Raw genomic sequence first — 16,979 nt, 5'->3', positions numbered from 1 at the left:
GATCGATTCAAGTTACGTCTGAAGGGAGTTCTCTGTGCCTCTTGGATTTCAATGCCTTTTTCCTTCCCCAGTTCAGGGAAGTTCTCAGCTATGATTTCTTCAAGTACCCCTTCAGCACCTTTCCCTCTCTCTTCCTCCTCTGGGATACCAATTGTGCGTATATTATTTCTTTTTAGTGTATCACTTAGTTCTCTAATTTTCCCCTCATACTCCTGGATTTTTTTATCTCTCTTTTTCTCAGCTTCCTCTTTTTCCATAACTTTATCTTCTAGTTCACCTATTCTCTCCTCTGCCTCTTCAAGCCGAGCTGTGGTGGTTTCCATTTTGTTATGCATTTCGTTTAAAGCGTTTTTCAGCTCCTCGTGACTGTTCCTTAGTCCCTTGATCTCTGTAGCAAGAGATTCTCTGCTGTCCTGTATACTGTTTTCAAGCCCAGCGATTAATTTTATGACTATTATTCTAAATTCACTTTCTGTTATATTATTTAAATCCTTTTTGATCAGCTCATTAGCTGGTGTTATTTCCTGGAGATTCTTCTGAGGGGAGTTCTTCTGCTTGGTCATTTTGGATAGTCCCTGGTGTGGTGAGGACCTGCAGGGCACTTCCCCTGTGCTGTGGTGTATAACTGGAGTTGGTGGGCGGGGCTGCAGTCCGACCTGATGTCTGCCCCCAGCCCACCGCTGGGGCCACAGTCAGACTGGTGCGTGCCTTCTCTTCCCCTCTCCTAGGGGCGGGATTCACTGTGGGGTGGTGTGGCTCGTCTGGGCTACTCGCACCCTGCCAGGCTTGTGATGCTGGGGATCTGGCGTATTAGCTGGGGTGGGTAGGCAAGGTGCACAGGGGCAGGAGGGGCAGGCTTAGATCGCTTCTCCTTAGGTGATCCACTTCAGGAGGGGCCCTGTGGCAGCGGGAGGGATTCAGATCCGCTACCGGAGGTTTGGCTCCGCAGAAGCGCAGAGTTGGGTGTTTGCGCGGAGCGACCAAGTTCCCTGGCAGGAACCGGTTCTCTTTGGGATTTGGCTGGGGGATGGGCGGGGGAGATGGCGCTGGCGAGCGCCTTTGTTCCCCACCAAACTGAGCTCTGTTGTCAGGGGGCTCAGCAGCTCTCCCTCCCTTTGTCCTCCAGCCTTCCCGCTTTCCGAGCAGAGCTGTTAACTTATGACCTCCCAGACGCTAAGTCGCGCTTGTTGTGGGAACACAGTCCGTCAGGCCCCTCCGCTTTTGCCAGCCAGACTCGGGGGCTCTGCTTGGCCGGCGAGCCGCCCCTCCGCCCCGGCTCCCTCCCGCCAGTCCGTGGAGCGCGCACCGCTCGCCGCCCTTCCTACCCTCTTCCGTGGGCCTCTCGTCTGCGCTTGGCTCCGGCGACTCCGTTCTGCTAATCCTCTGGCGGTTTTCTGGGTTATTTAGGCAGGTGTAGATGGAATCTAAGTGATCAGCAGGACGTGCGGTGAGCCCAGCGCCCTCCTAAGCCGCCATCTTCAACGTTTTTACAACAAAGGTTTATGATTGTCCTTTTTTTAACATAGAAACTTTCTGTGAGACTTATTTGCATGTCAAAGTCTATTCAGATTTATAACTTTTACTTTTGTTTTAATTTACTATTACGCTTTTAAAATAATGTGTGAAAGTAGAATGGTTTCTACCTCAAAATGGGTGTTAATCTAATAAATCGATTGGGCTAGATTCAGCTGAAACCCAAGTCAGTAGAGAAATTGAAGTTGAAAGTCTGTTCTTGTGAGAATAAATGACGTCATTTTTTTTATATTTATAATATATACTTTTAGAAAATTTTGTTCTTTTGTACATATATGTAGAAAATCTTTGAAGTCACTTATGTGAGTTTGTTAGTATTAAGGATTACATATTAACAAAATGTTATTATTCTGAGTAAATATATGACTTCAGTTTGCTTTATACTCAAGTCTAAAATTTTGGTTATTTAAAATTTCATGTTGCATTTATGAAAGTTCTTTTCCACCTAGTATTGGGTTTGAGTGATCCTTCTCCTTACCATAGTTGGGAGGACAGGGGGAGATTCCTTCTTCATATTACAGAAAATAATTCAACCAAATCTCTGGATTAGGAAATTGGAATGGATTTGTTTTTAGCTAATATAAACCAAATGCAGAATAAATGGTATCACTGGTATGTTAGAACGGATTTCTAAATGCTTCAGGCAGTGGTGCTACTGATGATTTTTTAAGTGCTACTTTATGAACAATTGTATATATATATATATATATTTATTTAATACAGGCTTTTATTGGACTTAGAACAAATAATTATAGGGAAGAGTTAATAATACTTTCCCTCAAAAGTAGAAAGAACATTATTAAAATGAGTACTCCTTTTACTTGACACAAAAATTTCAGTATTAACATTTCTCTCATTGTATTATAATAACATTAATTTGTTAATTGCCTTGGCACAGTGTTACATTAATGTGTTACATGAGTGCAGGGATCTGTGCATGTTCATCCCAGTGCATTGGTGTATTTTAGATTTATCTTTTTACAATTTGTGCAGCATTAGTGCCAACGATCATCTTAAGAGTCAATATTAACTGAATGTGTGCTATGTGGAAAATGCTATGCTAAGTGTTTTCTTTTTCTTTTCTTTTTTTTTTTTAATGCTAAGTGTTTTCTAATGGATCCTCATGTAATTCTCACAGTAAGCACATTGTTAGATTTTTTTAAGTCTGTCCCTCAACCTAGATTTATTTCCCTAGTCTCTCAAAACCGGTTCTGGAGTTGTTTCCAATTTGGCAAGAGGTGTGAAAAGTATGTTGAGTTGTTTCTGTCAGTTAGGATTCTTCATTAGAAAACAGCTCACTAGAATAAAAGCTCCACGAGGCCTGAATTTATACAAAGTGTTCTGAGATCACAGAAAAGAGGTCTTGAGCTTGATGTTGATGGATTCAGGAAAAGACTTCATTGCCTTTGTAAGCCTTAATTTATTTTAAAGAGTTATTAAGCTACGTATGATCCCTTAGAAATCTTTTAAACTATAATAGTTTAACGCTATGTTTGGTCTAGGCTTTTTATACTAGTGTTCATAAAATATAATGTATATTTGAAATTGGATGACTTATATGCCTCTACTTTCTAATGCCTACATGCTATATAGTAATATTGAAATGATGACAATGTGTTTTAAAGGTTTTGACAGAGGAAAGGAAGACATTTCTCAAAATAAAGATGAATCTTCACTTTCTATGTCAAAGAGCAAGGTAAGCATATGCTGTCCCCAAATACATTATTATGGCATTTTTCTAATATTTAAGATGAGGAACTAACATTAAAATCCTATCCAATTTTTATGACATGTTTTTATGTTGGTTTATCTAAACCATGATCCACTGGGGTTGATGTGGCTACTGTTGATTCCTTGGGAATAGAGTCTGTTGGTAACCAGTGTGTTCTCTCCAGAGTTCTGTTGTTTCTGGTATGTCTATTATAGTAACAGACCGAAGTCTGAGGGTTCCATTCAGATAAATTCTCAGGATTTGTGTGTGGTTTTGTTTTGTTTTAATTCTTAAGTGTTTTGAGTTTATCTGAATGGCTATCAAAATACATACATTTTACCAAAGGCTGAAGATCTCCTGCAGTAGCCTGCAGTTGAAAGATCTCTTCTTAGATAGAATAAGATAAAGTTTCCTAAATTAATGATTCTCAAACTGGGATACTTGTGCATATTCTTACTGTTGAGAATTTGTTCTTTAAAGGGTAAATATTCAAATTTGAGAAACATTGTGTAACACATTGGTTTTCCTTTCTTAATTCACTAGATTTGCTATAATTTGTTAAGGAATTTGACTTCTGACTATTATTTCTGGTCAGGTTTAATAGCAGAAGCAGCTTTTGTTTGTGGAATCAAACTTCAGTGACTGTAAGAAAACCTATTTCTTAAACTAGTAAATTCTCTGCTATTCTCAGCACTGGATTTTGGTTTTAAAACCCCTTATTTTTCTTCCACAGCTACTGGTCTGCAGCTGTTCTTATGTAGCAGTTGTGGCATACCTCTGTGGGAGAGAAACTGTTCCATGATTAAACACCTCTTTCTTAGCAAAATTGAAGTGGGCATATGTGTGACAAACAGAAGATGAAAAAAAACCCTACATTTTTGTTTCCATTCATGGGAATGATTGGGAAGAGTCCATGATATGTATATATAATTTTACATAAATTTTATCCACACTTTTCAAGTATTCATTACATAAATATCATATGTGTAAAAGTACTCGGGATGAAAGTTTAATAGTAATTCATATATATATAAAACATATGAATGAGAAATTCCTTGATCATTTTATATGAGATGTGTTATTAAAGAAAATTAAAGAGGAAATAATTTATCTTGGGTCTTCAGTGCTAGAAATACAATGAAATTTATAGAACTGTAAAGACCTATTTTCAGGCAGTTAATGCCAGAATTGGTGAATATGTAGTAGAGCAGTGTTCCTATTCAGAAGCCTAAATACGTAAATACTTACATATCACAGTCACCCATATGAAGTCTCTAAATTGGGAGGTGGGCGGCAGAGAGAGCAGGGAGCCTGAAAAGAAAGTTTACATACTTTACTGGAGCAGGGTGCATTAATGAAAAAAGCACAGGCTTTAGAAATGCACTTTGAGAACAACAGCACTGATCATATATGACTCTTTAAATTTGAATTAACTAAAATTGACTGAAATTAGAAATTTAGTTCCTCAGTTACACTAGCCACATCTCAAGTCCTCAGTAGCCACATATGGCATTTCTGTCATTCAGAAAGTTCTGTTGGACAGAACTGTTTTAGAATAAAAAGTGTGAGTTTGAATCTTACATACGTTACCTATATAGATACTAATTACAGTGATATTAATAGCTATTTTGTATTAAGAGCTTACTGTGTGTCCTCTTAACTCTCATAACGATACTTGAGGATACGGGTATTATCGGCCCCATTTTATAAGTGAACAGACTGAAACTTAGAGAAATTAACTCTCAAGAGTCAAAGTGGCTTTAGTTTTCTTGCCTGTGCAAGGCAAATAAGATCCACACCCCAGACTGTGATACCACAAGTGCCTGGCAGAGTACCTGACTAATAGTAGGTATTTGAGAATTCATTTTCTTTCTTTGAATAAGAATTACAGTGAGGGGCACCTGGCTGGCTTAGTAGGTAGAGTGTGCAACTCTTGCTTATGGTTGTGAGTTCAAGCCTCACTTTGGACATAGAGCTTACTTGAAAAGAAAAAAAAACCAAAAAAAAGAATTACAGTGAATGACTGGGGATTCTTAATGTGATAACTAGTGTAAGTAAGATTATACTCATCCTGTTATTTTCCAAGCTGGAACCTATTGATTCCATCTTTAGGTTTAATACTTGTTAATTCTGTTAGCTGAAGAGATTCATAATTGCTAGTTTGTCCTTAAATATTTTAACACATAACCTAGTCTCCTGTTTTTCACAACAATCTTAAAATTTATACATTTGTTGGGGTGCCTGGGTGGCGCAGTCGGTTAAGCGTCCGACTTCAGCCAGGTCACGATCTCGCGGTCCGTGAGTTCGAGCCCCGCGTCAGGCTCTGGGCTGATGGCTCAGAGCCTGGAGCCTGTTTCCGATTCTGTGTCTCCCTCTCTCTCTGCCCCTCCCCCGTTCATGCTCTGTCTCTCTCTGTCCCAAAAATAAATAAAAAACGTTGGAAAAAAAAATTAAAAAAAAAAATTTATACATTTGTCATTAAACTACATTCACATGGAATTCTGAACATTTTAGTCTTAAAGTTTTGTTATTCCTTCTTTAATCAGTGTGCATAACTGACTTTGTCTCTCTCTCTCAAAAATATTAAATTTTTTTTTTTTTTTTTTAATTTATGAGTTATGCTAACAGCTCAGAGCCTGGAGCCTGCTTTGGATTCTGGGTCTCCCTCTCTGCCCCTCCCCCACTTGCATTTTGTCTCTCTCTCTCTCTTTCAAAAATAAATAAACATTAAAAAAATTTTTAAAAATCAGTATGTGTAACTGAGCCCATCATAATTTTAACTGTATACTTTTCTGAACTTGATACAAAAAGTAATAATACTGCCATTTTGATCATAAGATTTGGGATTAAGTTATTTCTTAAAATACATGATTAAGACCAGTGAGCACAATGGAATATACCCTTTTTTTGGAATACACCCCTTTTTACCCCCGCATTTTTTTACACCCCCCCATTTAAAAAAATACGGTTTCTATTTCTCATGCATTCTGTAAATGAGTGTGAATTGGAAAAGTCAGTTAATGAAGTCATCCCATCTTCCTGTTAGCATTTTTATTTTAATGTTTATTTACTTTTGAGAGAGAGACCGAACGCGAGTGAGGGAGGGGCAGAGAGAGAGGGAGACACAGAATCTGAAACAGGCTCAAGACTCTGAGCTGGGGGCGCCTGGGTGGCGCAGTCGGTTGAGCGTCCGACTTCAGCCAGGTCACGATCTCGCGGTCCGTGAGTTCGAGCCCCGCGTCAGGCTCTGGGCTGATGGCTCAGAGCCTGGAGCCTGTTTCCGATTCTGTGTCTCCCTCTCTCTCTGCCCCTCCCCCGCTCATGCTCTGTCTCTCTCTGTCCCAAAAATAAATAAAAACGTTGAAAAAAAAATTAAAAAAAAAAAAAAAGACTCTGAGCTGTCAGCACAGAGCCCGATGTGGGGCTTGAACTCATGAACCATGAGGTCATGACCTGAGCCAAAGTTGGATGCTTAACCAACTGAGCCACCCAGGTGCCACCCTGTTAGCATTTTTAAAAGAATTTTTACTTTAAAAATTTGTTTTTAGCTTATTTATTTTGAGAGAGGGGGAGTGGGGAGGGGCAGAGAGAGAGGAAGGAAAAGAGAAAGAATCCCAAGCAGGCTCTGCATTGTCAGCATGAAGCCAGAGGTGGGACTTCAACTAAAGAACCCTGAGATCATAATCTGACCTGAAGTCAGGTGCTTAACTGACAGAGCCACCCAGGCGCCCCTAAAAGAAATGTTGTCCATCTCAACAGAAGGAGTTACCAGCAAGGGCACTGTGTCTAGTGGGATAAAAGGAATCCTGTTACAAGGATAGTGGGTTTTTGAGCCAAGATCTATTTATTGACTTGATTTTCCCCTCAGCCGTACATCTGCCCATCTATAGATACTCTGAATCACCTATCACTTGATATAAAAAATATATTTACTTGGACATTTAAAAGGACTTTCCAAATCAGAATATCAGATATAGTCATAGTAACTTATTATCATCATCACCATCATCATCATCATCATCATCCCTTATATATGTAGTATTTTTTAGTTTTCAAAGCAAGTTGAAAGTATTCTCATATAATGTTCATTTAAAGGTCAAATTTTTGACAGCATTTGCAATCTAGGAGATAGTCACAAACCTGAAACACAGTACATACAACTACGCTATACACATCATATACACTACCTCATTTAATCATCAAAGGAATCCTTAATTCCTGTTGTTCATGAAGATAAATCTTAAATTTGAGTCTGGCTAAGAGTCTGTGTGAATAGTTTTAAAAGGTGATAAATCATTAAAAAGGTGGCCAAGAGCCTGAGACTGGGAATTAGGTAGACCAGGGAACAAATCCCAGCTTATCTACTTACTGCCTCTATGACTTTGGGAAGTTATTTTTAGTTGGTTAGTCTTGGTTTCCTTATTAGCAAAGGGGAGATCCTACTACTATCTCATAGGGTTGCTGTGAGGATGAAGTATTTAGAATAGTTTTTGGTAAAGAATAAGTAGCCATTAATTTTCATTAGCATTAATTCTTCATTTACCAGTATCTAAGAAGTACATTATAATACACATTTTCCTATTAAGCTGGGGGAAATAGAAATCATCCTGTTCTTCTGACAGTACCTTTGCCATCCTTGGGTTCTCAGCGGCAAGAAGAAGACAGAGACCTGTTTGGCTTGAGGAATTTTGTAAAATTGTTTTGATATCATAATCTGTGCCATTCTCAGAGTAAATTGTATGGTGTTTCAAGTCTAGTCCTGAAAGGAGTGACTTCAACAAAAATTTAATTGGGTTAACCCCCACCTCCAGTAGTTTGTAGTTCTCTTCTGTCTAGTTCAACCAGTTATTATTACCACCACTGTAATAACCCATATTTTATACCTAGTAGCAGAGGCATTTTCAGGAGAGGTAAAAGAAGTGAGTTGCAAATGCTAGTTTAATTTGCATTTTATTAATTCATCAGGTATTTGGTGAGCCCTTTCTTTTCCCCAGGTGTTACCTGGGTATCATTGGTGAAAAAATATGGTCCCTGCCTTCATGGTTTTTAAAACTGAGTGAGGGAGTTTATACCCAAAGTTTTTTGGTTTTGGTTTTTTTTTTGTTTTTTTTTTTTTATCCGTGAGCACACCTAGTGATATGCACATCGGCAATTCAGCATTTGAAAACCACCATTTGGATCAAGCCCCCCATACTTTCTTGGCACTAGGAGTCACGCTTAGAACTTTAAGTACCTGTGTCTAACAATAGATAAAACAATAGATAAAAATGAAAATCATAGAACACAAAGCACTAAACATGTTTAATTGTATTGTTCCAAGATTTACAGAAGCAGTTTTCATGTTTATGCTCTTTTATTCTGGTTAAAGAATGTAGTTTCCTTAAAAGAGTGTTGGATTAAGAGACCTAGATATCCCTGTATATTTATTATTTATTGTTAGTTTAGAAGATCATGATTTGTAAAATGGAGATAAAACCACTTGTTAAATCTATTTTTCAAGGTTCTTGTGAAGATCAAATGAAAACAAATATAAACAAAGTCTGGAAACAAGTTTAAGACCATAATACTCAAGGGGCACTGGATAGGTAGGAAGAAATAGATGTTAGGAATATTGGGTTTTAAACACTACAAATGAGATAGTGTTTTAATACTAATTTCTGAAGATCTATATATTTCTTTCCATTGGAGAAGTAGCAATTAGGGCAGTACGTGCGGTAACTTGCTAGAATACACGTGGTTTGGTTTTTTGATTTGGAATATTTTAAGTGTTAAAAAATTAACATTCCTTTGGATACTTTTGTTTTAAGAATAAATAATTGCGTATGTTTCCTAGAAATTGTCTAGAAAATAGAATGCAAAAATTTACAAATGATCTTATTTAATCTTATATTGTGGTTTAATTTATTGACTAGGTTTTTTTTAAGTCTGTTTTTTTAGTAATCTCCACACCCAATGTGGGGCTCAGACTCAAGACCCCAAGATCAAGAGTTGCATCCTTTTCTGACTGAGCCAGCCAGACGCCCCTGATTAGCGTTTATTTTAGTACTTTTGTGGGTTTAACATGGATTAGTTTTTAAACACAAATGCTGTATAGGGAAAATTGACATTTGAAAATTTGTATTTGGCTGTATATGCTGTATATAATTTGTGTATAATGTATATAATTTGTATAGGCTGTATCACAGTGATAAATGGGAAGAATGTCACAAACATAGCTTTAACATTAATTTTTTTTTTTAACGTTTATTTATTTTTGAGACAGAGAGAGACACAGCATGAACGGGGGAGGGGCAGAGAGAGAGGGAGACACGGAATCGGAAGCAGGCTCCAGGCTCTGAGCCATCAGCCCAGAGCCCAACGCGGGGCTCGAACTCGCGGACCGCGAGATCGTGACCTGAGCTGAAGTCGGATGCTTAACCGACTGAGCCACCCAGGCACCCCTAACATTAATTTTTATATGCTGTATGTATAGAATAAGTGAAGGTTTTAATTATTATTTCTTTTTTGTTCATTTCCCTGTGATTTCAGTCTGAATCTAAACTTTATAATGGCTCGGAGAAGGATAGTTCAGCTTCAAGCAAGCTCACAAAAAAAGAATCTCTCAAGGTTAGTTTCCACAGCTATTTCATAAATAACATTATGCTTTGCATGTGCTTTTGAAAGTAGGATAACAGAAAGAGATGTATCTCCTAAAGAAAGAAAAATAATGTTAGACAGGCACACATAAAAACTGTTATTATTTGTGTGGCACACTGGAGTCAACTGAAAAGGCTACTTGATGACCATCCAGTGCCGCTTCAGGCCTCACCTTGCCATCCAGAGGCTGAGGACTGGTGTATCTGCACAATTGTACCTGAGTTAGGCATATCACTGTGTTATAGAACACATGATGGGAAGCTGTGATGCTTTTTGACATTCAAGTTTACTAAAAGTCATGGGCTGAATTTGGCCCACAGATAGATATTTTGTTTGACCCACACAATGGTTTAAAAATTTGCAGTAACAGTTACAAGTTCAGATTTCCAGCCCCTGGAATTCTCCCTTTGGATTGTCTTCCAGAATGACCACAGATCCTTGACCTTAAGAAATAACATGCTTTCCAGTCCACTCTGAGTCCCTGCATGGTCTATTTTACCCCCCCTTTTTTTTTCTTACATCTGGTCCTATATGCATTTGTATTTGCAATCCCATTTTAAATCTGTTAATTCATATATGAATATTAATAAGGACCAAAGTCTGAAGTATTTTGGTTGTATAATTATTAAAACTTCTTTACTATTATAAGTGCAACTAGGAAGGTTTTATAGCTAAGAGAAGTTCATCACTGGGAGTTTTCCACTACTCTTCTCTCTGTGTAATAACAACAGAGCAATAATGAGACTATGTTAATCCACTCCTGCCTTCCTAGACTATCTCACAGGTGACTTCTGAAAGTAAAACTTTAATATTTTGATTGAATAAATACCACTTTGTGGTTTCTTAATTATTTCTTACATCATAGTACAAAGAAAGAACAAAATTGCCAGTTGCAAATAATCATAGCATTGTTTGTAAAATGAAAAACTGGTAACAGAGTGGATTTCCATCAGTGAGAGAACTTACTAAGAAAAATTATAGAAGCAGTATAGCATGGTGGTTAAGACCATGTCTTTTAGAGCCAGTCTGCCTCTGAGGTGTGCCTGCATGACTTACTAGCTGTGTGATCCTGGGCAAGTTACTCTCTGTGCCTCAGTTTTCTCATCTGTAAAATAAAGATAATAATTGGCCTACTTCCGAGGTTATTTCAAAGATTAAATGAGGTAGTACATGTAAAGTGCTTATTAGTACAGTAATTGGTGCACAGAATATGCCCAGTAAATATTAGCTCTTACTGAGATAGGCATGGAAATGCTCCAAAAAATATTGAATAGAAGAACCTTTTTTAAAAATGTGTTTAAAAAGGTAGAACCACAAAAGCTGTATATTTTTTAGGTTGTATACATAGAAAAAGCCTGAAAGGATAGTGTTTTCTGGAAGTGTTAACAGTGGTCAGTTCTGAGGATTGGAATAGGATAGGGTATACTAAAGACAGCTTTAGTTTTATTTGTGTTGTTTGAAATTCTTACCATGAGATTGGATTCATGTAGTATTGTGTGACTAAAAGTAAAATTCTTCAAAAACATACAGAGCTAGTGATCAGAAAAACAAGATTCTAAACTCTAAAAATTCCTACCAGCTCTTTAAAAGTTCTTTTATCCTAAGAAGCTAGAATTCTAAAAGAGGTTTAGAATTGTATGCTCTACATTCTATAGACCTAAAAAATTTGGAAAGAAATTGCCCATTTCTAGTGAATTTTTAATTTTTCTATTATTTCTGTAAAATAGGTGCAAAAGAAAAATTACCGAGAAGAAAAGAAAAGAGCCACAAAGGAGTTACTCAGTACAATCACAGATCCTTCTGTTATTGTTATGGCTGATTGGTTGAAGGTCAGTTTGTATTGAAGCTTGAATTCAAATTGCTGGATGTTTACCTACAGGAATAGGAAAGCCCAAAGAGCACCTAAAGCCTACAAGACAAAAACAACTCCTGGGATGATTGTTTTTCACTGGCAAACTATTAATTGTATCCCAGAGGTTCTATGTTCTAGTCATAATGGGGAGAAGGAAACTTAATATTGTCTGTCTTGACAATAACATTGAAAATGGATAGCAGTTCTTTTTAAAGGGCTTTTTGATTTGTGTGACATTTATATAATCTAATTTTGCTGTTTAAATTATTAGTATTTATATAGGTGTGGCATGCATTATTGAGAAGATATGAAACAAAGTTAATATAAAAATTGTTATTTGGAAAGGATTAATTTTCAGAAAAACATGCATATTGCTGTTTCCATACCTTCTTTTGGCCTCTGGTTATTTCCACTTACTTTTATTTACTTCTTTATCATCCCGCTCTTTCTTTCTCATTCTTCTTTGGTAGCAATCTTTCAGACTAAATGCAAAGTGTAAGAATGATCTAGTGAGACTCTGTCTCCCAGGAAATTTTAGTATCTGGCATTAATCTAAAAGTCACCCCAGCCTTGAAAGCTTTCTATTCTCCCAAAACATTGGTCCAGCCTCCAACGTATAATCCTTATGAGATCTTTTGTCAAAGTTCTCTTACTAAAATGGGAGCCCAATGATAGTTTCCTTGTTGGTTCAGGTAGTGCTGGGATCTTCTTCAGTGTTGTACTCAAGACACATTCTGACTTATATTGACTCTACTTAGAAATCTTTATGCTGTATATCTCATGTGGGTTTTTCAGAGCTAAGCTTCCTCTTCTGACATAGGATTTCTGCAGCTAACCCCCTAAAAGTGTCCCTAACACATCCCCTGGCTGACTTTCTAAATCATAACCTTCATTCTGATCATTTTCCATCCATGTTATACTGTCACATGTCCCAAATACAAAATGTTATCTCAGGGTAACTCTTCCATTTGCTTCTCTTATCTCTCCGTTTCTTTTACATAAACATGTACTTTTCTCAAAGATTTTCTCTCTTCTTCATTCCTGACTCCAAACTCCCCATTTCTAACTTTTTCTTGTTTAGAGTTATTGTGGTATGCCTATTTCAGGGGTTAGGGAGCCCTATATTTATTTCATAATTCAGGTAAGTGCTTTGAGAGAGCAGATGTTTTATAGTAAATCAAAGTGAGGATAATCCTAGTTTTTATTCTAAGTAGATTAGCATTCTTTTCAGTATTGTGAATTCAGTGATTTGCATAGAAACATTTTTAACAGATGACAGAAATAGACATTGATAGGAAAAACCAGTTACAGACCTACTATTGACATAGCCTTAAACCCTGGGATGAGGAACATTTTGAGACTAGAGAGAGATTCATGTAACTGTATTTTAAAATTTTTCCAAGAACTTAAATGGCACATTTTATGTAATTACTAAGAACAAAGTAACTTAAAAAAGGTAATTTTAGGGGCTCGAAGGAGGTTCTTCCCTCTTCCTACCACTCAGTGAATATTTAGGGAATGCCTGGTGTGCATGCTGGCAGTGACTTCAGTACTGTCGATGTAGGGGGTAAAAGGGGAAAGAATCTTAAAAGATGGAATAATCTTATACTCCCACAAATAAAATTACAATAGACGGTAAGAAGAAGAGAATCTTGGGACTAGGAAAAGTATATTTTAATGGCCCCTGAGCTGGCCTGGAGGGTTAGGAAAAGCATTCTATTCTACTTGGCACATTACTTTGAAACTGTTGACCTAGCCTCTAGGTAGACTTTAAGTTCTTCAGAAGCAGGAGCCATGCTTTTTGTCTTTCTGTGCAGTCCTTGACATCTAGTAGCTTAAAAAAAAATCTGTTGAATCTTAAGTGTATATGTTGTAGAAATTTTAGATATTTGCCATTACTGAATTTGTATCTTGTGGAGCAAAAAAGATAAAAACAGCTTTATTTCCTAAATGAACTTATCTTTCTGTAGATTCGTGGTACTTTAAAGAGTTGGACCAAGTTGTGGTGTGTTTTGAAACCTGGGGTGCTACTGATTTATAAAACCCAGAAAAATGGTCAGTGGGTAGGAACAGTCCTTCTGAATGCCTGTGAGATCATTGAGCGTCCATCAAAAAAGGACGGCTTTTGTTTCAAACTTTTTCATCCTTTGGAGCAGTCTATTTGGGCAGTGAAGGTAAGCACTCTGTTATATAGGTGAAAGGTAAAGATGACAATCTGTAAGTAGAACGGAGATAAATCAATTAACCTAATGATTGCTAACCTCTGCAAGCACTTCTAAATTTGCTTGTTTTCAAGTGCATTATTCCTCTTTTTTCTCTACCCACAATGAATTGTGTACCAAAAGGCTTTGTTTACCGTTGAGATCTAACTTAAGGGATCTTAAGCCACCTGGGTGACTCAGTCAGTTAAGTGTCCGACTTCAGCTAGGGCATGATCTCGTGGTTCGTGAGTTCGAGCCACACATGGGGCTTTGTGCTGACAGCTCAGAACCTGGAGCCTGCTTCAGATTTTGTGTCTCCCTGTCTCTCTGCCCCTCCCCCCCTTGCATGTGAGCAAGCTGTCTCTCTTTCTTTCAAAAATAAGCATTAAAAAAAACTATAAAAAGATCTGACTTAAAATTTTTTGAGGAAAATGTTTCCCAAATTTACTCTGTACCTTATAAACTCTTATCCATGGGGATTCAGTTTGTAGTGTGTTTTTAAAAATTTGCAATTACCAGAGCATCTGGGTGGCTCAATTGGTTAGGTGTCCAACTTCGACTCAGTTCATGATCTCACAGTTTGTGGATTCAAGCCCCACGTCAGGATCTGTGCAGATAGCTCAGAACCTAGAGCCTGCTTCAGATTCTGTGTCTTGCTTTCTCTCTGCCCCTGCCCCACTCATGCTCTCTCAAAAATAAATAAAAATATTTAAAAAATAATAAAACTAAAAAGCATAACTGTGATCACTCCTGTGTTATAAAAGCAGAAACTTAATCAGGAAAATAGAAACGCCTTATTTGATTAACTACCAAGGGATTCTACAAACATTAGACATTCCATATATGCTAACGGAAATAATGAATTTAGTTAAAGTCTTACAAAGCAATAATTGTTTCAGTTTCTAAGAAGATCAGTTATACATGAATAAAGGGTTTAGATGTTCTCCCTTAAGGAAAACCACCTAATTGAGATATAGAGTTAAAATAGCTTCAGCTTAAATTTTTTTTTTTTTAGTGTTGCTTAATTAGGCAGTATACATACACCTCTTAAAAACCTGGACTTTTAACCTTTATTTCAGTAGTCTGTAGTCATACCAGGAATAAATTTAGGATTAGAGAGTTAGTTTCATTCTGGAATATGGTACTTCCCATAGGGAAAGAATTTAACCCATAGAACCTCTGTTAACTATATATCATGTGATTCTTAAGTAAGAAAAAAAAACACTTTCAAAACCTTTTATGTACAGTATTCTTTACTACTACTCTTAGGAATTGTAAGGATTATAATGAATTTTTATTTTTTTTTAATGTTTTATTTATTTTTGAGAGCATGTGACTGGGGAAGGGGACAGAGGATTTGAAGCAGGTTCTCTGGTGACAGCAGAGAGAGCCTGATGAGGGCTTAAACCCACAAACCATGAGATCATGACCTGAGCCAAGGTCGAATGCTTAACCAGCTGAGCCTCACAGGTGCCCCAGAATTTTAATGAATTTTTAAATTATTAAAAATTTTTAATGTCAAATTTATTGAATTCCCAATACTGGTGGGAGGAAAATTTGCACAATTAGACAATCATCAGAATATTTTCCACAAGCAAAATATGCTCAGGATATTGTTTAAACACCTTCAAAGTCAGTATCTATGATTAAGTAAAAGTAATATTTGTGAGTTTTTACTTTGTATTAGGGACTCGAACATTTTATATGGACTCTTTTTTAATTCTCATACCTTTAAGGAGGTTATAATTTTCCCCTGTTACCTAGGTAAAGAGATTAAGGCCTAAAGAGTTTACCTAAGAAATTTTTCTAGCATGGAACCAAGCTTGAAACCTAAGCAGTGTGACTAGATCCTACTCTGTGATGGTTCTAGGAACTGGCCCATAAATTAGAAAGCTATTTGAAAATACCCAAGGGATATTACAGTATTAGTTAAAATTATGTTGACTTTTTCTACTTTTTCATTTTGAATCTTTACCTTCTTTATGTTTATGCTTCTCAAATTCATTTTATTTTTGATCTTACAACTTAAAATTATGCTTTACTATCAAAATTATACTGTGAGTTCATCCTCAGATTTCCTTCCCAAAGAATAACTGCGTTCACCTAAGATTAGCCTTGGTGATACTAATTATTTAGGGTTCTTGGTGTCGTATACTCCTAAAACAAATAACCCTCGCCAACAACAACAAAGAAAAAATTCCATTTTATTTCTGGAAAAATAAAATTAACTGTTTTAGTTAGTATTTCAAAACAAGTATTTTATAACAAGTATATCAATGGTTGTAAAACAGATTTTTTTTCCCCTAGACCTATTCAAAATTCATTTCTCTTTTTCTTATAAGTTTTATTTCCAGGTTTTTTTTAGGCCTCTAGAAATTTAATATTACTTAGTAACTTTTGGATGGAAATTCTCTGTTAAATTAAACTTTGGTCTAGTATAATAAGTTGCAGGTTTTTCTTTACTATGTGAACCATAAATAGAGATCATGTTTAATGATAGCTCTAAGTTGTTCAACTTTCTATAAAAGATGTATACTTGTTGGAGGAGGAAAACTTTCCTTAATACTTACTTTCTTAAAACTTTACCTAATATTTTTTAAGCATAAAATTAAAGCTTGTTTGCTTTTAGATTATTATAGGTAATAGTGGATAATATGAAGTTGAGATTTCATAATATGAACTGTACACCTTTTCTTTGCTTTGCTTTGCTTTGCTTTGCTTTTCAGGGCCCCAAAGGTGAAGCAGTTGGATCTATAACTCAACCCTTACCTAGCAGTTACTTGATCATCCGAGCTACTTCAGAGTCAGATGGTAAATACAGATTTTGATGGATTTGATTTTGGCCCTCATTTTTTTTAAGGGTTTATTTTATATGCCACTGTGTATTTTCCTTTGGGGAAAATCTCTTTAGTATGGTACTGGAGCAGACATATTGTAATTATAAATTGCTTATAATACTAAAAACATTAACTTTGTAGACAAAAATCTGATAGGAAGGAAGCACTGTATAATTGAGTGATGAATTAGCAAAAGTTTTCTTCTTCAT

At 36.5% G+C, this 16,979-nt stretch overlaps 1 protein-coding gene and 1 non-coding gene across 8 annotated transcripts in view; both read left to right on the top strand.

Annotated features, from left to right (window-relative positions):
- The window catches only part of OSBPL8 (oxysterol binding protein like 8), a 158,891-nt gene that overhangs the window by 110,245 nt on the left and 31,667 nt on the right, over positions 1-16,979 (top strand). For all 7 annotated transcript variants that reach the window (XM_047866616.1, XM_047866615.1, XM_047866610.1 and 4 more), the window contains 5 exons: positions 3,159-3,229; positions 9,773-9,850; positions 11,608-11,709; positions 13,703-13,906; positions 16,660-16,744. In XM_047866616.1, coding sequence (XP_047722572.1) covers positions 3,159-3,229; positions 9,773-9,850; positions 11,608-11,709; positions 13,703-13,906; positions 16,660-16,744 — 540 coding nt within the window. The remainder of the gene's footprint in view (positions 1-3,158; positions 3,230-9,772; positions 9,851-11,607; positions 11,710-13,702; positions 13,907-16,659; positions 16,745-16,979) is intronic.
- LOC125171438 (small nucleolar RNA SNORA41) lies at positions 3,970-4,100 on the top strand. Its single transcript, XR_007154342.1, has one exon. It is a non-coding gene; the product is annotated as a small nucleolar RNA SNORA41 (small nucleolar RNA).

Source organism: Prionailurus viverrinus, chromosome B4 (genome assembly GCF_022837055.1).
Source record: "Prionailurus viverrinus isolate Anna chromosome B4, UM_Priviv_1.0, whole genome shotgun sequence".
Classification (NCBI taxonomy): Eukaryota; Metazoa; Chordata; class Mammalia; order Carnivora; family Felidae; genus Prionailurus; species Prionailurus viverrinus.
This window is presented reverse-complemented; position numbering and strand designations above follow the sequence as displayed.